The sequence below is a fragment of the Morone saxatilis genome, unplaced genomic scaffold (assembly GCF_004916995.1).
Source record: "Morone saxatilis isolate NCDOM2014 unplaced genomic scaffold, NCSU_SB_2.0 Contig11, whole genome shotgun sequence".
NCBI classification, from domain to species: Eukaryota; Metazoa; Chordata; class Actinopteri; family Moronidae; genus Morone; species Morone saxatilis.
Window position 1 is genome coordinate 20,406,278 of NW_023339663.1, and position 21,659 is coordinate 20,427,936.

At 39.2% G+C, this 21,659-nt stretch overlaps 4 protein-coding genes across 6 annotated transcripts in view; 1 reads left to right on the forward strand and 3 right to left on the reverse strand.

Annotated features, from left to right (window-relative positions):
* Nucleotides 1–6,405, forward strand: part of LOC118321114 (FERM domain-containing protein 5-like) — a 68,927-nt gene extending 62,522 nt beyond the window's left edge. For all 3 annotated transcript variants that reach the window (XM_035652307.1, XM_035652308.1, XM_035652309.1), the window contains one exon: nt 2,358–6,405. In XM_035652307.1, coding sequence (XP_035508200.1) covers nt 2,358–2,947 — 590 coding nt within the window. In that variant the 3' untranslated portion in view covers nt 2,948–6,405. The remainder of the gene's footprint in view (nt 1–2,357) is intronic.
* A 743-nt stretch (nt 6,406–7,148) lies between these two features.
* On the reverse strand, nt 7,149–12,246 carry wdr76 (WD repeat domain 76). Its single transcript, XM_035652306.1, has 15 exons — nt 12,076–12,246; nt 11,502–11,621; nt 11,316–11,408; nt 11,057–11,149; nt 10,447–10,505; nt 10,081–10,198; nt 9,847–9,948; nt 9,539–9,579; nt 9,259–9,412; nt 8,973–9,131; nt 8,695–8,810; nt 8,404–8,502; nt 8,154–8,306; nt 8,013–8,066; nt 7,149–7,896 (listed from the first exon to the last, which is right to left on the reverse strand). Exons 1-15 carry the CDS (start codon nt 12,124–12,126, stop codon nt 7,641–7,643), a joined length of 1,668 nt encoding a protein of 555 aa, XP_035508199.1. The 5' UTR covers nt 12,127–12,246; the 3' UTR covers nt 7,149–7,640.
* Nucleotides 12,247–12,941: 695 nt separating this feature from the next.
* On the reverse strand, nt 12,942–18,103 carry LOC118321101 (pro-cathepsin H-like). Its single transcript, XM_035652294.1, has 12 exons — nt 17,975–18,103; nt 17,277–17,308; nt 17,031–17,136; nt 16,806–16,876; nt 16,595–16,699; nt 15,647–15,733; nt 15,387–15,442; nt 15,193–15,274; nt 15,028–15,096; nt 14,649–14,755; nt 13,729–13,857; nt 12,942–13,634 (listed from the first exon to the last, which is right to left on the reverse strand). The coding sequence occupies exons 1-12, from the start codon at nt 18,096–18,098 to the stop codon at nt 13,559–13,561; spliced, it is 1,044 nt and encodes a 347-aa protein (XP_035508187.1). The 5' UTR covers nt 18,099–18,103; the 3' UTR covers nt 12,942–13,558.
* A 1,929-nt stretch (nt 18,104–20,032) lies between these two features.
* Nucleotides 20,033–21,659, reverse strand: part of LOC118321102 (ras-specific guanine nucleotide-releasing factor 1-like) — a 28,432-nt gene continuing 26,805 nt past the window's right edge. Inside the window, 4 exon segments of the mRNA XM_035652295.1 lie at nt 20,033–20,147; nt 20,777–20,845; nt 21,009–21,126; nt 21,245–21,318. Of these exon segments, the coding sequence (XP_035508188.1) occupies nt 20,055–20,147; nt 20,777–20,845; nt 21,009–21,126; nt 21,245–21,318 (354 nt within the window). The 3' untranslated portion in view covers nt 20,033–20,054.

Genomic DNA, 21,659 nt, shown 5'->3' on the forward strand with positions numbered 1-21,659 from the left:
CACACACACACACACACTCAAGCAGAGCCCATCAGCCAGTGGCCTCAGGCATTATTTTGACATGAGAAAGTCACCCTGTCAGTTTATAAAGGGCACTTACTGTCCTCTCTTTCCTCCAACAGGCTATTAACCTTTTACTAATGCTGCCACTGTGAGTAAGTTTGCTCTCAGTTGAACAGCCTGGCTAAAACTAAATAAACTTATAGTGTAGTCTGTTCCCAACAAAAAAGGTATTTTGTCAAACTAGCCCCCCCACCCCTCTTGTCATTGACATGGAGAGCAGGCTCTCACATTGCACCCCACTGTTGCAATACTGAAACAAACCCCCTGTGTTTTGTCCTGTTGCTCTGTCTGCGTTGGTATTTTCCCCTGGTAATAATATCTTAGGCTGAAAATAGCTCCTGCTGTCAGGGGCCATGCCATGTGTGTCACAGCTGACAGCAGGGAGGGACGAGGTGAACTGTGGCACAAGTGGACCACATTCCTGGGCCTTGTCTTTCACTCTCTGTCTGTCTTTCTATTTATCTACTGCTGTCAGCCTGCCTGCCAGCATGTGGGGAGCTTGCTGTGGAGAAGGGAGGGCTGCTTAGCTAGCCAGCCGCAGAAGGAGACAAAGACAGACAGCGGGAAGACAAAGAGAGGAGAGGCAGTTTCAAGAAAGACTGAGATAAAGAGAAAGAGAGCAGCAGAAGTGTGTTGGAGCATAGTTAGGGTTAGACAGGTGTTTTTTGCTCTCCTTGAACCATGGTGAAGTGTCTGATCCGGATCAAGACCAAGGTGAACGTTCACTTGCGCATGATAAACCACTGCTATCGAGATGTGAAGGTGCGTGTACTGTCTTTGGGACCCAGGCTCTTGGGCAAGGCTCTGGGGGTCCTACCGCTCTTCCCCGCCCTCCCTGGGGCTTCTTCCACCTCATGCTCTGGTCCTGGGTCGGGAGAGAGCTCCAGGACCCCTTCCAGGCTAGCTGTCCCACCCCAACTCCATGGCTGCCGCCCACCAGCCAACCGTGCAGGTAAAAACTGGAGCTGGTTTTGTCATGCAGGATTAATGGAGTGCAGTGGCTGCTGTGTTTGAAGAGAGCGACTTTTAAACAATGAGGCAAATATTTCAGGGTGATGCAGTATGTTTCTCTAATGCCAAAACCCAAATGGATTTTACATGGAATTATCTCATTATATGTTGTTAAAGTCTAATGCAGTGGATATCTAGCTTCCAGAAAGAATTTCATTTGAACATAGTTTAAAGGACGGGAGCACAGAATCAATTTCTTGAGCAGAGGTCATGACAAGCTGACCATTAAAAACAAATCGTGTTTCCCTTCTGGTCACATCGGCGTAATTAACGTTGACACAGAGGACCATGTACTCGACTATTTTGGCAGCCCAGCAGGCAAGGCTCAAAATCAAAGAGGCTGAACATAATTTCCCCTTAAACCTTCTGTTTTAAGTGCTTAAAAAAATAGGGGCATGTTTGGTATAGTCACATTTGCAAAAATAATAATAAGCTTTTTCTTCCCTTCTTCAGTTTATAGAACAGAAAACAATAGAAAATACTGAAGCAATAAACTGTGATGAATTTTGATACGCACAGAAAGAAGCTAATTAGAATAAGGGCTGTGGTAAATTCATTCAAACATTAATACAGAGAAACATGGAATCGTAAGAATGTCTTCATCTGTGACATTTTAATTATCTATCAAATTGTGATATCTACAATATTTCCATTTCTACTCTTAATGTGTCTTTTTAAATGTAATTAAAATGTAAAATTTTTACTGTGCTCAAGAATAATGTATATTCTATTTGAATGATATGACAGACCCACAGAGTACGCATTTGACAGGCTCACATTGTCAGACTGGAAACCTGAAAGCAGAGAACAATACATACTAACACACGCACACACACACACAGAACAAATTACATTCTTCTAATGCGGTTTACTTCAGTTTATATTTCTTATCTGTGTGTGTGTTTTATATTAACTTGTTATAGTGTTTTAGATATTTGAAATAATAGCACACAAATAGTGCAATGCTATAGATAGGCCTACACTATTTCCTGGTACTGCACTGTAATGTACGTGTGAGAGTGGAGAGAATATGATTGAACAGATTTATTCCCAGTTGGCCCCCCTACAAAAAAAGTTGCTGTTAAGTTTAGATTGTGTTTATTGTTGTTCTTGTATTGTTTTTCTCATACATTACCAAATTCCGTTAGTAGTTCAGTTTACACAAAGAGAAAGAAAGAACAAGGCTTTCACCTTTTCCTACGGTCTAAGAAAGTCATTGCAACAATACCTCCAAGTTATTAAATACCTCTCTTATGAGCTGGCTTTCTCTGCTGTGTTCTCAGGTCTGGAGTCCCTACGAGACAGCGCCCACTCCACGCCTGTGCGCTCTGTCTCCCACGGCGACTCCTTCATGTCTTCTCGGGGCCAGATGGTGGACGGCAGCGAGGCGAGCACATCAGGAGTCATCTCAGACGAGGCCTACAGCCCCTCAGACAGCGTGCTGCCAACGCCCGTAGCAGAACACGGGATGGAGATGCCTTTGGCCCGTCACCTCAACGGGGCTCCCTGCAGCGTCGATGAGGAGAAGGATTCAGAGGCGGGTGCATCAAAGGAGGGGCAGGGGGTGGATTTGACTTCCGGCAGGAGAGCACTGCGTATGGTCAGGAGCAGGCCGTCACCACCGAGCGACGTAGAGGAGCTGAACAAGTTCATCCTGAGCGTGTTGCGTCTGTTCCTGGTTACCATCGGACTGCTGTTCGCCCTGCTGCTGCTCCTCATCATGCTGACAGAGTCAGACCTGGACATTGCCTTCCTGAGAGACATCCGCAAGACACCTGAATTCCAGCAGTTCCACTTTGAATACTTCTGCCCTCTGCGGCGCTGGTTCGCCTGTAAGTTACGATGGATGGGGGGTTTCCTCATCAGCAAGTGAGGCAAAGTGAAAGGTGACTGAATTACATAGGATAGGTCTCCACGGATGGAGACGGGGCACATACAACAGATGGGTCAGGAGAGGGGTTGGGGGGCGAGAAGAAAGGATAAAGGATTGCAGCCCTGTTTCCAATATCAACTCAGCTTCTCCCAGGAAGGAGTTCATGTCACAAGCCACGGACTGTCCCCTGAAGAGCCTTGTTTATTATGTTTGACCATCACTGCGAGGAAAGGAAATCACATTTTACTTTGGATATTCAGGTCATTTCAAGGCATTTTATTTTTACACAAAATCACAGTAACAGGGTTTAATTTAAACACTGAAAGGGACAAAGTCTGGCAGACTTCACTTATTCAACCACAGAAAACAGTTGCCTTTATTTTTGTATTAATTTATATGTTGCCACATTACTGTAAGACAGGACAACCTGATGTGTTTGGGTGTGTGTTGTGTGAGCTGAGAGTCTGGGGAGTGGAGGGGTCATCTAATTGTCATATTTCAAAGCCAACAACAACACTCTATATGATACAATTTTACTGTGGTCACTGCTTTGAGATTGAAGACTTGAAGAGTTGAAACTGGGGGTTAGAGAAAGTGTGAAAAAAGAAGAACGAGCAGCACTAAATATAGGCTATATCAGTTCTGAGTCAAATAATATTTGCAAATATTAAAGTTTTATGAATGTTTTAGTGACACAAATGTGAGTGTTATATCAGTCACAGGAAAGACAAGGAAAATTAATTTAGCACACTTTTAAGTGATTGACAACTTTACTGACTTTCCATAACTGTCCTAATGTGGTGTTAAATAATTAATTTGACCCAGGAGTGATGCTAGTGCTGCCCTGTAGAAGGCTTGAGTAATTTTTTTTGTAATAAGTGTGGTCAGATGTCCATTAACAGTGTGCTCACATTACGATTTCTGTCAAGCCACTAGAGCACCAATAACATTTTATTTTCCAATGATATAAATTAAGGATATAAGTAAGTAATGGAGTTGGTAGGTTTACTGATTTTACAACATAGCAGCCAAATAATGCTAATAGCTACAATCAACTTCTGTGTGTAAGGAACAGTTGTCACTTTGCTGTAGTTACTTTTACAGTAGTCGTAAAGGCGATGGGACTATGTGAGCTAGCCCTGTAGTGATAGTGAAGTGTTTGGTTAGCTCTTTGACTCCCTCACTCTGTAGGAGGAGTTTATCTTGATGTGCAATACTGTTAATATACAAAACCCAAGATCCTTTCCATTAAGGGAAATTTGACTTTGTTTTACCTTTGTAAAGTGAACAAATTAGTGCTATTTTCCCCGCATATATGGTTAAGAGAGCTCGTTTTTAGACCTGTGTTGAGTGAAGGTCATATAACTTTGTTTAGTCCTGCTGTGTTAAAATTTATGCATTCATCTGTAAAGGCTGAATATATTTAAATCACGTTTCCATTTTTGTACAAACTGATGTGTCTTTAACACATGGAGATTTCCTCACAGTGACTTTTAATGGACTTGAAGCATTATTTTTTACAGTGATATAGTTTTCAGCCTCCTGCTTACAAGACCACCTAAGATAAGTCATGTTTACGTCCTACTGCAATCTTCTTCGTCACACCTACCAAAGAAACCTCTGTTGTCTGATACTTCTGTCAGTTTGCATCAACAGACGGAAACTCTGATAGTCTGCTGACCTTCTCCAGCCTTATTACGTAGCTATACGTAATTTCACAGTTTAGCCTGCAGTGCGTCTTTACAGCCCAACATCATCATTTAAAACCTTAAAGTCAATTTGGGACACTTAACTATTGGTCCTCTTAACAACCCTACAAGTAGTATATTAGGAAGCTGTGTGTCAGTGGTAATTACAGACTGATCAGCAGCAAACTGATGTATTATTTATGCAACAAGAGAAGTGGTTTAGGAAGGTGATTGGCTATGTAGGATATGTAGGTGCCTATAGGCAGTTTGGAAAGGTACTGTATTAATATTCAAATCTTTCTTTAAAAAATCCACAAGTTGAAAGTTAACACACAAACAGTAAGAATCCCTTTAGTATTAAATACCTAGGCTTTAAATGTTCATTTTATTTTTGTACAGTATGGATATTTTTAAATTCAGAAAGCCTCATGCTAAGACTTGAAAGACTACCGATGTATTTGCTTTAACTCAGATGGTGCTCGTTGGTTTTTGATTGATGTTAGATGAAATGTGATTGTGTATGAGGGGAAAACGCAGGTTGAGACAGAAAGTTACTTCCAATAATTCGTATTTTAACGTCTCATTTTATGTTCATATGTATGAAAAACTAAACATAATTTGAGCAATAAATACAGATAATGTAATGAACATTAACCATAAACTGCACACTAATGTTAGTCTCCATCTTATAGACTCAAAAGTCAAAGCAAAAAGCCTTTGGAATCCCCTCATAAGGCCTGTCGATGCATGTGTGAAGGTGCCCACTGTTACAGATTACCCAGTGTCAAAGATACTTCTCCAAAATATCTATTGTCAAAAGAAAACATTTTCATATAAATCCTGTTGGATTGTTGCCTAATTCTACACCGCTCATCCTTGACTCAATTTATAGAAAGAGTAAGCTATCCTGTGAAAGTACATGTAAATGAACTGAATCTGATCTGATCCATTTTTGCTTGAACAGGTTTTACCACAATGAAAGTGGAAGGATTTTTATTTTTAGCCCATCTTAACAGCAGAAGTAGCATATTTAACTACCTGAATCTTTCTTTTGCAATGCAGCTCAATATATTTCCTTTTTTTTTGTATTGCTAAAATCTGTTTTAGATCACTGGCAGTGATAAAAGACAGGTGACAGCTCCATTGACACTTGTACTAATTTTACTGAATTGTTTAAACAGGAATAAGGCCTTAGATAGGGTCTTACTGTAAGCTTCCTTCCTATACCATGGAAATGTCTCTGTAAGCATGTGTACTGCATTTATTACCTCCAAACAAGACTGCTTATTTCCAATCACTGACTGAAGATTGGTGTAATCTATTTATGAATAAATATAATCTATTCTTGACATCTGGCAGCTAGTCTGGCTACAAGTTCAATCTTTAATTCACAGAAAGAACAGCCCAGATTGGCAGCTTCTTAAATTTTTCCAGCATGTCCCTAGTTGAAAACCATAGACCGTATCACAACGCTGCCATCTTAAGGTGGCACACTGCCACTGCTGAAATTAATAGCATTCACACTCAAAATGTTTGGTATAAAAAGTCTCTATTTATTCCATTTGCTTCCGGTGCCACAAATAAAAAAAACATGAAAAAAATCAAAGACAAACAGGCGCTTTTCACTGCCCAAACGGTTTGGCTGTTTCAAATTAACTGCGCCACAAACAAACAATTCAGAGGGAACCCACTTTGGAAATTGCTTGGGTTCATTAAGACATTTTGAGTATAACAAATTACAAATGAGATACCAGAGAAGTAAACAGCCGAGTCAACAACATAAACGTATCACCGGCCACATTCAATCATTTGCTACCTATAGTGCCTCTACAATATTTTCAAACGCTTGAATTTTCTCTTTTTATTTTAATCGCACCGGGTTTACTTACAATTATTCTAAGTCTCCACAAACTGATCTATAGTAAAAAAAACAAAGTAACTGATCAGCTGCATTTTAATAAAAAATGCTGCATTTGGTGAACACCAGGCACTGCACATGAGGAGAAGGTCTGGAGTCCACACCTCTATATAGTCCATTACTTGTGGCAGAACACTGCTGCTCTCTCTCAGTCCCCACACGACTTGACAGTTTGACGAGTTTAGCAAAATTTGAGGAAGAGTGCAGTGAACTTGTGCGAGGCTGATGCAGCCCTATTCACATACAATACACTTAATGCTGAAAAAAGGTGAATACAGTTCCCTGTAAGTTGTGTTTTACCGAGGGGAAAATAAGTACAAATGTACCTTTGTTCTTAATGTACATTTGTATACTCAGCGGCCACTTTATTAGGTACACCTGGTACACCACTTAATGTGCTTCAACAGAAGACCATACTGGGTTCCACTCCTGTCAGGAGATTGGATAAACATTGCATTGTGTCTTACCCATGAATAGAAAGGTATACCTAAAAGAGGCCATTGAGTGTAAATCAATTTGTTTAGAGATTTGTTTTCACTTTGACATAACAGAAAACCCTGCGATACATTATTGTAGGAAAACAGGAAAAAGCCGATGGTGTAAATACGGTTTTTATAGACACTAACACATTCTGAGGCTGATTTCATTTCATCTCCAATAAGAGTAAGATGCATCACATCTGGGCCAGGATATGTTTTGACACTACCTACCCAATGTAGCAATAAATGTGTATTTTGTTGTGAATATTGATGAAGAAAATTCTGATACTTTGTTATTGATACTGTGTTACCTCACACTGTATGAATGTTCATACTGTCCGTGTAAGTGTAACATTTCTGGACTTGACTAGTGACTTAATCAGTGTAAAGTTGATGTTTCATTACAGGTATGTTACTTGTATGAAAAATATGACAATATATAAAAGAGATCCAGAAGGGAGAACAAGCAGTTGCCAGCAGTGAGATATCCATCTATATTGTACGAGTTCTCCACCTGTACTGTGACAAAACAGTTTTCCTACTTGTTCTTCCTATCCAACTGAAAGCAACCAGGGGGGGTCTCGGTCTCACACATTTTTGTCTTTATCTCAGTTGGAGAAGACGTGCAGCCGCCCTGATGCATTGCCGCCCAGTAAGGCATTCCTTGTCGGGTGGAAAGCTGTGACGGACAGTACTGTGTTAAGGTTTTCGCCATCCATGAAGGAGTGCTGTGGCTGGCCATTTTCATGGAACACCTCCACTCTCCGAGGCCTCGACATGCTTCCCACCACAAAGCAATCTTCCTGTTTGGGATCCCACACTGCTGATAGTTTGGTCAGCCAGCGGCCCGTGTGCATGTCATGTCTGAAAATGAAGATTGATAAGACAGGTTGGGAGTATGGTTGTTGGTTAGGTTACACAAGTCAGAAAAAAGACAAGAGAAAAGAAAAGCACACAGTCAGTGAAACAAGTGGATGTACCTGATGGATGTCAGCAAGGGAGATTTAGTAGTCATTGCAGATGTGTCATATATCCTGTCAAAAGGAGATCAAGATAGACATTTAGCTTGAGGAAAAAAAGAAAGTATAATCGTGTTATTCAAAAAGCTGTGCTGGCTTCACCTTATGTGGTTATCCATACAGGAGGTGAGAACTCGGTTTCCTGTACAAGGGGAGAAATAAGCGCTGGATATGCTTAACGAGTGGCCATGTAGCTGGGAGACTGTCTGGGTTTTGGTCTTCTTCAGGCATCTACTGTCGTAAATACTCACTACCCTGCAGACAAGATCAAAACATTAACTTAGTGCAATCAAAAAGACAGAATGACACAAGATAGAGAAATCATCAAAAATCAGCAATCAGACAGACATACTTGCTTTCGGCCACAGCAAAGTACTGCTTCTGTAAAGGGTGGACACTAACGCAACGCAGAGTCTTGGGGTCCAAAGAGTGGAGGGACTCATGAGAGTTCCTTTAGAGAAATTAAAAACCAAAGTAACATGATTGTAAAATGTTCATCAATAATTGACAAGACAGTTCACACTGTTCACCCATACTGTTATTCTACTAACACCATGCAGAGAGACTAAAACTACTAATAATTATCATAATAAATAAAAAAATATATAAAATTAAAAATATATAATAATCAATAATACGTTACCCTGGGGTGCGCCGATCAACGATGGCAACTTCTCCGTACCAGTTCCCAACCACTAATGTCGAACAGTCATGTGACATGAAGTCAAACGTTTTCAGGCCATCGTCAATGTCATACACCTACATCAATGTACGGACAGACTGACGTCAACCGGTGAAACAGAAACTTTGAATTTAGAGTAAATGTGTTTTCATTCAGGAGGTTTAACTTACAACCTTTACAATGTGAATTTAAAAAAATAAATAAATAAAAGTACATTTGAGGCACCAAAAGTCTCTCACATCATCAAAGAGAGCCTTCTCTACATCCATGCAGCGTAGAGATCCGTCATAGCTGAGGCTCAGCAGGTGGGTGGGATGAGCCCTGGAGAATGCCATGCAGCCCACTGGACGAGTATGTGGCTCAAAGAGCAGCACACCATCATCATACCAATCACCACCCTGAAGGGATGTAATCATGCAGGAGGGAAAAAAAGTGTGGTCTCTTAATGTAAATTTCATGTTATGAAACACTTTTAAAAGGGGCTTTATGTGGCTTTATCATAAGAACAGAGCAAAGAAAACACACCAAGTTCCAGAGTCCAACTTTCCCCCATTTGTCTCCTGCAGCCATCAACATGCTGCTGGTGCAGGGGTGGAAGGCAGCCGAGAAGATGCGGTCCTTCACCACTTTGGCCACTCGGTCCTCAGTTATCCTCATGTTCTTCAGGGCTGAGCGGTACCTGAGTGAAAACAGCAGTGTGCCTATACATGCAATGACCAGCCGGCAACTAATCTCCTCAGAGGAAGAGAAGTCACTTAGACTTAGCAATAGACTGAAATGTCAGGATAAACACTTGAAATCTTACCCTTTCAGATCAAGCTCCATCTTTCTTTCTTCTCTTGAATCCTATGAAAATAAGCAATTTTAAGATTGGCTAACTGATTCTGAAGCAGCAAAAGTAAACTACAATTATCACCCTGCAAAGATTAATCCTACACTCCAGACCTCTCCAAATATTTAAGTTTCACTTAATCTATGGCACAACTGTCACCCGCTAAACAGCACTGCATTTAATTACAGTTTTGAGGGGAAATCAATTAAAGTAAAAAAAGAACCAACTATGATGTAATGAGGACATGAATCCTTGTAATAACCAAGGAAAGCGACTCCTACCTCAGAGCAGAGCTCAAGAAGTTGTGAAGGCAGCTTGCTTCCCTCTTCCATGTTGATTGGATCCATGGGCAGAGGGCCAGGAGGCTTCTTCAGTTGCGAAGACTTTAAAGCAAGTAAAATAACTAAAGTGAGTAAAACCAAGATATAAAGATAAATAAATGCCGGCGACATACAGCAGTGGAGTAGCATGAAGTGAAGCATTATAGTTTTATTAAGTTATTTCTATGTATCTACCTGTTCATAGATCAGTGTCCCTCTGGGTTCAGGGGGAAGAGTCAAGATCTCTGCTTCTTTCTTTTGGAGACGTAGGGATTTACGAGCAGGCAGCACTTCTTTTACAGCAGCCTGTGACCTGCCACCACAGAGACCGATCATTACAGTGACATAAAAAAATACACGGGTCTGTCTAACTCTTGAAATCATGTTCTAGATCTGAAACAAAAAAAACAAACATGTTTGATGTTAACAGACAACTTGTTTCTCTGACCAACAGTCAAAAAACCCAAAAGCAATCAACTTTCGGCATTATAAAATTGAGACGAAAGAACTCCACTTCTACAGCCCCACAAAGCTCAGTAACAGTTTGTCAGCTGACTGTACCTCATGAGACCCCTCTGCGATGGCTTTGGCCGTGTCAACTGTTTCAACTCCTCAGTGGCCTTTTGACAAGGAAAACAAAAATTAATATCCATCCCATATGTTCAGACACAGCAAGAGGAATGAATCACAAGATAGCTGTGTTGAACAGAGTGACCTGCATTTTAATTTCATGCATGCAATTAAAGAACCAAGTTCATTTGGACGGAGCCACTGAGGAGTAGTGAGAGAGTACTAACTCCAGTTGGATAATAAAAATGTAAAGCCTGCACTATCTGCTGCATTGCACTGTTGTTAAGTCCCCTTTAAACAGCATAACCAAGTAGCTTGTTTAACTATCACGTCATCTAAATAACTACAGATGATGATTTTGCCTGGTTTTGTTTTGTATGATAAATCAGTACATGACATTTACTTTCTCGTGCTATGTTTGTCCGGATTAATCCAGTTAAAGTAACTGACTTCAGAGAGTGCTTCAAGCCTTTATCGAAAACTGTTTCTGAATCATTTAAGTCTTTAAGTCTTTAAGTATTGTTAGGCCCTAAAGCCACGTGTTAATGGATTTCTGAGAGAAAGATCAGTCCATGTGGCTGTACCCCACCAGCCTACCTACCTGGTATAAGTTGATGGAGGACAGGAACGCTTGGTTCTGTCTGATGTTCTCCAGGCGCTCCAGTTCATATGCCGAAAGTCCTCCCTGTCCACTCTGTTTAACACAAAGATACAGCACTTTACTTTATTCGCCCTGTAGGAGCAGCGAATACTAGTGTCTATCTGACACAGGTTTTGGTACATGTTGCTACAAAACCCATAGACACATGGTGAATAAAAACACAGTATCTATTATAAATAGTTCAGGGTTTCACACTTACAGACGTGTGCTCCACATCACTATTTTCAACATCCGAGTCCTCCTCTTTGATGTCCTTTCTGTTATTCTGGCTGTTTTTGTGCGTTTTTGTTTTCTATGAACAAAATATAGGCATATTAACAAAGACAAAGCAAAAATGCTTCAATGCAATACTATTGTTTCTATGTGTTTCTGGAGTGCATCTTACCCTTTTTTTATTTGGTGTTTCAACTATGTTTCTTTCAGGAGAGTACTTGAGGCGTTTAGGTACCAGGACGGTCCGTGATGATCGTCGAACTGCTCCCTCCACATCCACAGGGGTCATTTCCTGCAAGGTGTGCATTATAGAGCCTTTCTCACGATTCACAGCAGCTGTTTTTACACGGTATAGTATGCTAATAATAATTAATAATTTACCGGAAAGGGTCTGCTACACTAAATGAAACTGAACCTTAATTATCATTGACAACACCTGTGTTTACCCCTTCTAGTTCGTGTCAAAATGGCTGCTGTGAAGAGGGTCTATTAACAACCAGCAATTAACTAAATAAATAAATAAATAATGAGTCAACTTTTCCATAGACGCACACGTTTTTAAACGAGACTTTCAACACACTGGACTTAGGCCTTCAGTAGTGTTAATCTTAATTAAATTTAAATCAGTTTAGTTAAGTTAGGTCCCAAATTATGCTTATGTTATTCAGCAGCTAGTTAACCTTAACACAGACAAGACAGGTTTAGACTTGGATAATAAAACCAGATAGAAAACTTCAACAACTCACCAGTTGCTGCAGCTTCACAACGGCTTCGCGTTTTGTTCGTCTTGTCGACATATTAATGAACTTATAACGACACGTAGGAACTATTTCCTCAACAGAACTGTAAGAAGGTGATAAACTCAAACCTTCCGGCTGGTCTCTTGTATAATAGCAGAAACACTAGGAGACGTTCATTCGCGCCACATGCTAGAAATGTTTTGTAACTAGCCCCTCCCCCTCAGTGTTGTGAAACAGAATGCTAGCAGCTCATTGGTTAGTCCCTAAACGTCATCATAATAACAGCCAATGAACGCCTTTCATTCTCATCGCTCTTATCGCTTGCTTCCGGTTTAGCTTCCACAAAGGCTGTGATAATGTCGCCACCTTCTGGCAGATGTGGGCAAAATCAGTTAAATAACGTTGCTATTATTGATCATTCTCGGTTATTTAAGCATAAAAACAAGCCACTGGCAACTTGTATTCATGCTGAGATTAAATAGAAAAGAGTCTCCTAAGTAGACAAACACACCGGTGCACACAGTGAAAGATGTCAGCAATATAAAGAAAGGTCCAAACATATAAGGGGATCATTGTGCAATAACATGATCTCATTGGTTTACATGTTGATTGCTCAGTGTAGCATCAGGTGTGTCAGCTGATTATATGAACAGTGTTGGAAAGGTGCCTGCCTTTCCCAATGCTGTCCCAAGCTTCTGTACAGGCATACATGGTTAAATACAAATTCTTTGGTAGCCATTAATAACAATATGTTTTGTTTCAGATCTCCACAACATCCAAATTACGAAACTGAAGAAACAAAAATCATAAATTAAATCTTCCATCCTTATAACCTATAGTTGCCTCAACAGACAAACAAATGCACAAAAAACTTGAAAGTTAAGATTTAATGTTTATAACAAATTGGAACACACTGTATACAAAATACATATGGTAAACCCATTGAGGACAATTGTTACCATTATCTTTTCATTCTTTTAAACATGGGGGAAAAATACTTATACAGATGCACCTGATATGTAATCTGATTGAGTCTGATTTCCTTCAGTGATCCAGTTTACTGAACAACAAATTGAACATTATGAGACAGACTGAAGGGAAAATCTGAGTTGTCAACACAAACCGATTGATAGTACTGTAATAGCTGGCCTGTTTAGCCCACATTCTCCGGCACGTGCACTTCAACATGTTTAGCAGGAGACTCACTAAACTTCAAGCTCAGTGTTCTCTTTAGATGTAATTGTGTATGCATGTGATCCAGTGGGCATGAACCACAGCTAAATGTACAAGAATGTGGTTATTGGGTAACTCTGAACATGTGTGGTTGTGATCATGTGAAACATATTTTCCTTCCTAGGATGATATTGTACATATTGTTGAGAAATCAAACTTCTACATAAAACGCTTCAGGAAACATGAAAGCACAAACTTTCAACTTCCAAACTCCATTGATGCTGTCTCTGGATGATATTTTCCTGAATTTCTTCAGTCAAACTAAAGGTAGAGGGTATGAAGAGCATGCAGACAGTCCGCACATGTTTTTTCCCCGCTCAATCAAAAAATATCTGGTGGAATAAAAAAAGAAAGGCGTCGATGAGACCTGGAAACTATAACAATTCATCTCAGTGAAATACACACACAGACACAGACTATATTTACCCGTCAATACCCCAGGCTGTGCCCCAAGAGTTCTTCACAATCCAATATGGTGTGTCGTTTTCTTCAGCGCCGTAACCCACAGCCAGGACTGCGTGATTCACCTTGTCTGCCGTGTTCTTACACTGGGTGCTAAACAGACAACACTGACGCTTTTAGATCAAGAGAGTACACGTCTTTTGTAGCGTGAGTGGGCTGCTATCCTTCAATATCACGTTACATCCTGCCTATGCAAAGACATGCTGTGTAGCTGTTTCTATGGATATTTTTAAGACAGTTCAAAACAGAGACAGTAAACAGACAAACACAGTCTGAACAAAATAAACAACATTTAACATATAAACATTTTTAAAACTGGCTACAATGTTGTAGTCTTCTCAGTAAAGTGAGCCACAAGCACTCATAACTATAAGCACCATAACAAATGAGCCATCAAGCCGTCACAGTGGTCAACCCATAAATAGCTCCTTATTAGAGATGGACATACAGCAGGCAGTACGCAGTGTGATGAAAGGCTGGTCTTCTTTTCTGGTCTAACACCAATGTTGCATCAGACAGGTACACAAAGTGATACCACAGCACTAAATCCCACAATCTTGTGTGATTAAAAAAGCAACAAGATGTACAAATGCTAAAACCGTCCCCATTCTTGTCATCACTTTGATTAAAGTAAATTAAATCTAAGAGCAGGTTGTCTTTTTTGACAGAGGGCCATCAATTAAGTCCTGAGCACTTAAGATTTTGGTCAGTGCAGATTTCACAGAGTAGCCTTGTTAGCTCCATAATCCTCTTCCAAGACTAAATAACGTAACGTGCTGGTGGATTACTAGACAAAAATTCCACAGGTCCTCTAAATATTTCTAACCCCCATGTTGTTCATGAACAATTAAGTGTTTGTTGAGAAACCAAGGTCCTCAGCTCACCTGGTGTAAACACCTTCTTTATAGTGTACAAAATCAGCCGTGACCTCAAAGGCAAAGGACACGGGGTTAAGCCGGGCCACGGCATCAACCATGGCCTTTTCATCATACTGTGGATGAACAGACATACAGAAATTAAACAGCATAATGTGGTTAGGAGGTAACATATTAGCAAGCCAGTACATCATATTGTAACTGTAAATATTCACAACATCACACGACTATAACATTATAAGAATTGTAAACAGAAATATCAGCTTCTGGTCTCGTCCTTTATTCAGGTAACGCTACAAGGACATGGTTAACTTTACGTGATTAGTGACCCAGCAGTAATTTCTTTAAGGACACACAATGTTAACTTCACAACAACTGGTTCACTCACACTTGTTATGTTCACAGCATCCAGGACAAAAGCAGCTGCAAGTGCAGGCTCAAAATGGCAAGAGTCATCCTAAAACAGGAAGGACAAAATTCATACACTTGTAGAGAACTTCTTTTACATCAAAATAATTACAGTGAGATTACAGTTATTTCAGAAAAGTCATACATGGCCTTTGTAGGGATAGTCCTCCTCTGTCATAAGACCTTTGTTGTATTTGATGTACTCAAATGCCTGACTGGGGAGCCCACTGAAACAAACCATGTAGTGTTTAACTGGTTGAAGCCTTATTATACTCAACAAGTATTATCATTATTAATATAACTTATAATGTCTCAGAGCAACAAATTCCTGTTACTTACCCCAAGCATCCATGATTGTTGAAGTCTTTGGCACAGTCTATCAGCTGCTGCTCAGACTGATACAGAAAACAAACTGAATCACACATTAATACACAGTAATGACACTGCACTGCTGTTAATAATCATGCAAAGAACCAGACAGTAAAACAGACATTTATTCTCCTATCCTTGTAAGAAAGTGGATCCCTTCAACTTTCTCAGCCCAGATCTATTAGATGAACCAGCTGAGTGTTACTTAATAACAGTCAGATAGATCTCACCAGAGGTATGAGCTTCCCGGTAGCGATAGCATTCACTGACTCCAAACAGCCAGTGGTAGAGAAGGTCCAGCAGCTGCCACAGTGACCCTGAGGACGCAAACACAATGAAACTCAAACAGCGGATAATTCAATTATGTTAAAGGGGCACTTCACTGATGTTGCACAAAAAGGTCAATTACTTGTGAAAACAGTTGTATAACGTATTCTTTGTCTCTTTCACAGGACTTTGTAATACCACAGAAAATGACCCTGGTGATGCCATTAGGTTCAAGGCTACAATTTACAAAACCAAAAATGTTACAATTGAAGTGCATGCAGATATAAAAACATTTATAGTGCTATTCGTTGCATGATGGGAAATGTAGGATATTTATTTTGTTCTGTCTCCCGAACTGTATAATACTGGTACTAAATTGCGCAGTAAAGGAGTATTCCTTTAAAATGACAGAATGTACTGTAACAAGAAGTGACAACACCGGCTGTTGTTTTTCAGACCCTACCAGTCGAGACAGATGGCTGCTCAACCAGAGCTGCAGTCTGCTTGAGGTTTCTGCCTCTTAAAAATACATTTTTTTCTTGCCACAAAAAAATTGAAACAGGAAACACGAATGTTCCTTTCCTGCATAACACAGCAATTACTGTAATTGTGGCTTACCTACATGTCACACAAATAATAATATTAAGTAATTCATTTACATTAGGGAATCCTCGTGAATAAATCCTGCAATACTCAGTACCCTATAGAGTTATATTGATAACTCTATATGACCTACATAAGCACACCAGACCATCACTGGAAAGATTGGATATTTCTATATAGTTATTTTTAATGCCTGCCATTGGTTCGGATCAGGGTCAGGTCAGAGACGGTGGGAATTCTTGTCATTCTGATTCTCCCTTTATATTGCGGTGGTACTTTTTGGGCTGTTCAGCACGGCATTAGGATACCTGGTTCTTCACAGGAGTCACAAAGTTGCCTTTCATCCTCCAGTCTACAAACTCGGGGTAAGGACCAGTCCTGCTGACATGACCCCCTTTAGTGGCTGAGCAGTTCTACAAGAGACCAGAAACATAAGATTTGTATTGGAAGTAAAATAAAAAACACCCACATAAAAGCACCAGCTGCATAAAATGTGTTGTACTATAAGATGTATCATACCTGCGGCTCCGTCAAAAGAAATAATTTCCTGAATTCCTCAAATGTCATGTCTGAGAACTGATTTAGGCCCACTAGATTTGAAAATGAAAATGCTTGTGAGAACTTGCCTTTCATAACCTTATAAAGCAAATAGTTGTACAATTTTCAAAATGAGCTGACAGTGCACCCTCTGCAGTGATAATCTATATATTACACAATATGAGACAGTGCAGAACTGTACTGTACTTGTGAAAGTGTGGTTCCCAGCATTATGTCGATCAATTGTCTTCTTATTCTCAGTGAACACGTGGAAACGTCGGTAATACTCCTCAGTGTCATAAACCTTGTTGTGCTGCATTTCAAAAAGAGAAATGAAACAGCAAATACAAAGGGAAGCATTTAGTTTTAAAAAGCTTGTTATTGAAACATTAAAAATAAAAAAATAAGACTGCGAGGTATACATTTTCACTAACTTTGACATTGTGCACATACCTCTGACATCCACTGTTTGAATCGATATTCCTCTGATAGGACAAAATGAAGCCTGCAGTTAATAAAGCACCCTTACAATTGACATTTCTGATTCTCATATTTAGTCCCAGAGCCTTTATGATCCCTCATGCCACCAAGTACATTTACTCTAGTAGCCACTGCATTTATCTGACAGCTGTAGTTACTAATAACTTCATAGATTTTACATACACCATATTTGATGAGTTTATAAAATACAGTGCAGTTATAGACAGTACCAAGAGCAACAGTAAAATGGTAATTACACATTTTTGCATCAGTAATTATAACCCTTCAATATGATACATAACAGTATAATAATAACAGGGGCCAATTTCTGTATTATGAGTACTTTTACTTTTTTACTTTTACTTGAACACGTGACTTTTTTTCCCTACAGGATAGTTTACTTGTAAAGCAGTGTGTTTTTGTATATTATATAGTTTTGTATTGTAGTATTGCCACTCTTATTTCAGTAAAGGAGTTGAATACGTCCTCCACCACTGTTTGTGGTGTTATTGCATTGATTCATTCTCTGGTTGCGGTGTTAACACCTGTTGTTGAACCGTTTGTCTCAGCGACATGTTCCTGTAAGGAAACAGCGACCTACTGTACATGCTGCAGTTAGAGATGAACTGAAGAGAATAAAATAGAATGAAACTGCACGAGTGTTTACTTACCTTCGAGTACAACTGATAAGTGAACGCAAGTGAAAACAGTGGTGAACAACCAAACCACAGTGAGCGCCATACTTTCCCCGCAGACTCCAACAAGCTGTGAGAGGTCACATGACTCGGCTCTCATATGAACACTCGACACCCACCCTCCCCTACTATTGTCCCCCCCCTCTGTCTTCCCCAGCACAGCTACAGCCACAGAGCTCATGGGCTAATACAGCTTGGTCAGTGGAAAAGTGTAGAACAAAAGGTGGCAGCCTAAGAGACAATTCTCCCCCTGAGAAAGAATAGATTTATTAACAAGAGGTAATCAGGAAAGAATACACTTTTATACAAAACTGGAAATACTACTCAAGCTGTTGAAATAGACTGAAAGATAATTCTCATACCACTGGGTATTGCTCACTGCAAACATCTGATGTGCCTGTTAGAGGGTAAAGATTCATGTGCAAGGGTGGGGTTCAAATACAGTACACATACTGTTCTAGATATAGATTCGATTTGAACACGTGAAAGTGGTACATGCCTGCCACTTAAGCTTTAGGTGTTTTTCTATACAAAGCCTGTAAAAAATACCTATAAATATTCCAAGAATAAGCACAAAATTACTACTGTATAGTTCCTGCTAACACATTGGAATAGACAGGATACAGAATGTGTTACACTTATAAGTTGTTTTCAACATTTGTTTTAAAGTATCATACACAGAAAAGTTATTACAGAGTTGAACGATCATAAGGATAACACATTTCGAGGGATATGTTTTTAACACATTGCACATTAGGAAATGCATCAGACTGCCTGTACACGGTAATGTACACAGCAAATATTTCTGCTTCATTGGCAAATCGTAGAACAAAATAGTTTACATACTTTTGTGTATATAATCCATTTCATGATTAAGGCAAAACCATAATGCACTGGCCAAAGAGGATTAACCATAAAAACTATGCTCTTAGTGTCTGAGTGTAGAAGCTGGGAATTTAACTTCCATAAGTGGCTCAATATTGGTTACATCTGCTACATACACTGCCCGGTGCTTATACTGTATATACATCATGTTGCCCACCAGGGGAGTAAAGTGATAATAAGCAAAGCATAAAAACCCATCTCTCCAAACTGAAAACATGTTGTCCCAGCTCAATCAGAAATTAGCAGGTAATCTTGTATCAGTTAGACTCCAAATTCTTCCAAATCTTTAATCTTTGTCATTCAGTGGCTACATAAAACATCAGAGCACATGATTCAACTTCAGCCATCACGGCAGACCCACTTTTCATGGCCGTCATTTCTAAAAGTTTTAAAACGTTTCAAAATCTTAAAGTTTGAATCCTCAAGATCTTCATGAAATCAAACAAACGTTTTGATGCTAGTTATGGTCAGCATTTTTCTGCAATAGCCATTCAATGCATTGACATTCAGTAATTAGTAGGTTTCAGTGTTAGTGCCGGAGTCTGCCATTCCCACGCTGTATTCAAATCAAGCAGGACTCTTAAGGATTACAACTTTAAATGAATGATCATGCAGCTAGTGGATTAGCAGATATTTGTATTAACTTTAAAGATCTACACTTGAGGACAAACAGGTTGAAGAAATGGCTGCTGTACTAGTCACACAGAGTGTTTGTATGGAGACTAGTTTAAAGGCAACTGCATGCGCAGTTCTCTCTCTTTTTGACATCTGAGCAGAAAAGTGGGAGTTGATCATCATGTGTTAAACGTGACCACCATCTCTCATGAATGAGAGCCTTTTTATACTGCACATTCCCATTAGGATATGACTAAATATCATGTCTGTATACTCTTTCATCTGTTTATTCTGTGGTTGAAAATAACTTTATCATAAAATGGTATTTAAGACGATAAATAACATATAAATACTCTGTAACTATATAAATTAAACCTCTCTGGGCTTCTACTCAGTCTCTAATAACGATTATACACAAAGAGTCCATTGGGGAACACATACTAGAAGGGCACAGCCTACTGTGTCTAATACAAATAATAGTATATGTACATTATGATATATTGTTCCTGTACACTCCGTGAGGGTTATGAGAGAGAGGGAGAGAGAGAGATCCTCTTCATGATGAAGTTTTGGGCTCGATTCTCAGAGACGCTTCATACAGGCTCTCCTCATCCAGCGCTGAACTGCTGTCCAGCAAGTACTTTGCAACCTAAAGCAATAATGAACAGTTTTTTTGTTTAGTTTTTTCAGACTCAACATTTAGAATAGACGTTGAATGACAGTAGAAAAATATAAAACATTTCTTCCATGATCATTTCTGTCAGTTCTATCAGCCGCTTTGGCTGAAAACCTTTATTCACTATTTTATTATTTTATTATATAATTGAATATTTAAGTTTGAATATAATAAGTTAATTTATTATTTATTTATTTCAAATGTGACAACCCAAAAAAGTCCTACTGACCAAACTTACGATTATACTGTTTATCATGGGTAATCACTGACTAATAATCATAGATACACATTATTCTCTAGTACAATTTAATCTTACTTGCTACTTGCAGCCATTTATATTAGTCATATATTCAGAAATATAGAAATATATAAAATGAATTTTGATTTTATAATTTAAATCTAAAAAAAATCATTGGCCAATATTATGCTCTGTTAAGGGAAAATCTTTTACTAAACAATACAAATTTATATAATTTGAAAAAAAACAGTATTGCAGTACTAATCAAGCAATACCTCTAAATAAGTAACCAACGCCTGCAGCTCCTTAAAAAAATATACAATATTAGAATAAAATATACAGTACAGATAAAAAACAATCTCACCTTTGGTTGATAATCAATCTTGTAAGCTGTTTGCTGAAACTGCCGTATCTCTCTGATAATGTGAGATATCTAAAGACAAATGTAGTGAAAATTATAAAATGTCAACTTTGCAGGGATGTACTGTCCACAATACTTAATGCACACATTGCTGAAAATGACAAACTAGATTAAAACCAGAAATAATATTAAGTGCATGTTATTGTATGTACTTCAGCACACAGGTGTTTTTTACCATTCTCATCTTGGAGAAGTTGACCAGGTTGTCCTCAGTGTAGTTGGGTGTTCCCTCCTCGATGAAGGCAAGGTCAGTCAGGTACATGCCCAGGTAGGGAACACAGGGAGGGTCACAGCTGAGGATAAAGGCAGGTCAGATATAGATATATAGTACACAAAGATGAAGGGGAATATATAAAACTCCTCCAGCACAATGTGTGAGGACAGGAGACTGAAGAAGCATTAGGTACTTACTTCTTCAGAGCTTCTCTCAGGTTTTTGAATCGTCCCTCTGATGAAACCAGCTTCTGTAACTTGTCAATCACAGTCTTTGCAAAATCAGCTTTATCTGCCTCTCTTAGAGCACGTAGTCTTCCTTCCTTCTGTGTAACTACAAAATATTCTGTTTCATTTTGTCAGCTAAATATGAAGCTAGGCCAGGACACAATTAGTTTAGCTAGCATAAAGACTGGAAACAGGGGGAAAGAGCCTGAATTCGCCATTACCTCTAATGCACACTGATTAACAAGTTATATCTTATTGTTCAACATGTACTCAATCATAGTATTAAAAATGATAACTTGTGGTTCACAGGAGTTACATTCTGGTAACTATTTCTGGCCGGGAGCAGTGACTTTCTAGAGTCTCCGCTGGTTTCTTGGCAACCTCC

What these genes read in the sequence shown, in the direction of transcription:
- wdr76 (XM_035652306.1), bottom strand. Translation starts at nt 12,126, where the DNA reads ATGTCGACAAGACGAACAAAACGCGAAGCCGTTGTGAAGCTGCAGCAA. An exon ending in AAACACCAAATAAAAAAAGG is followed by an intron (nt 11,409 to 11,501) that starts GTAAGATGCACT and finishes TTTTGTTCATAG; the next exon opens with AAAACAAAAACGCACAAAAA. An exon ending in AAGTTGGACTCTGGAACTTG is followed by an intron (nt 9,132 to 9,258) that starts GTGTGTTTTCTT and finishes ACATCCCTTCAG; the next exon opens with GGTGGTGATTGGTATGATGA.
- LOC118321101 (XM_035652294.1), bottom strand. Translation starts at nt 18,098, where the DNA reads ATGAGAGCCGAGTCATGTGACCTCTCACAGCTTGTTGGAGTCTGCGGG. An exon ending in TGGGAACCACACTTTCACAA is followed by an intron (nt 16,877 to 17,030) that starts GTACAGTACAGT and finishes TTTCAAATCTAG; the next exon opens with TGGGCCTAAATCAGTTCTCA. An exon ending in ACTATCCCTACAAAGGCCAT is followed by an intron (nt 15,097 to 15,192) that starts GTATGACTTTTC and finishes TTCCTGTTTTAG; the next exon opens with GATGACTCTTGCCATTTTGA.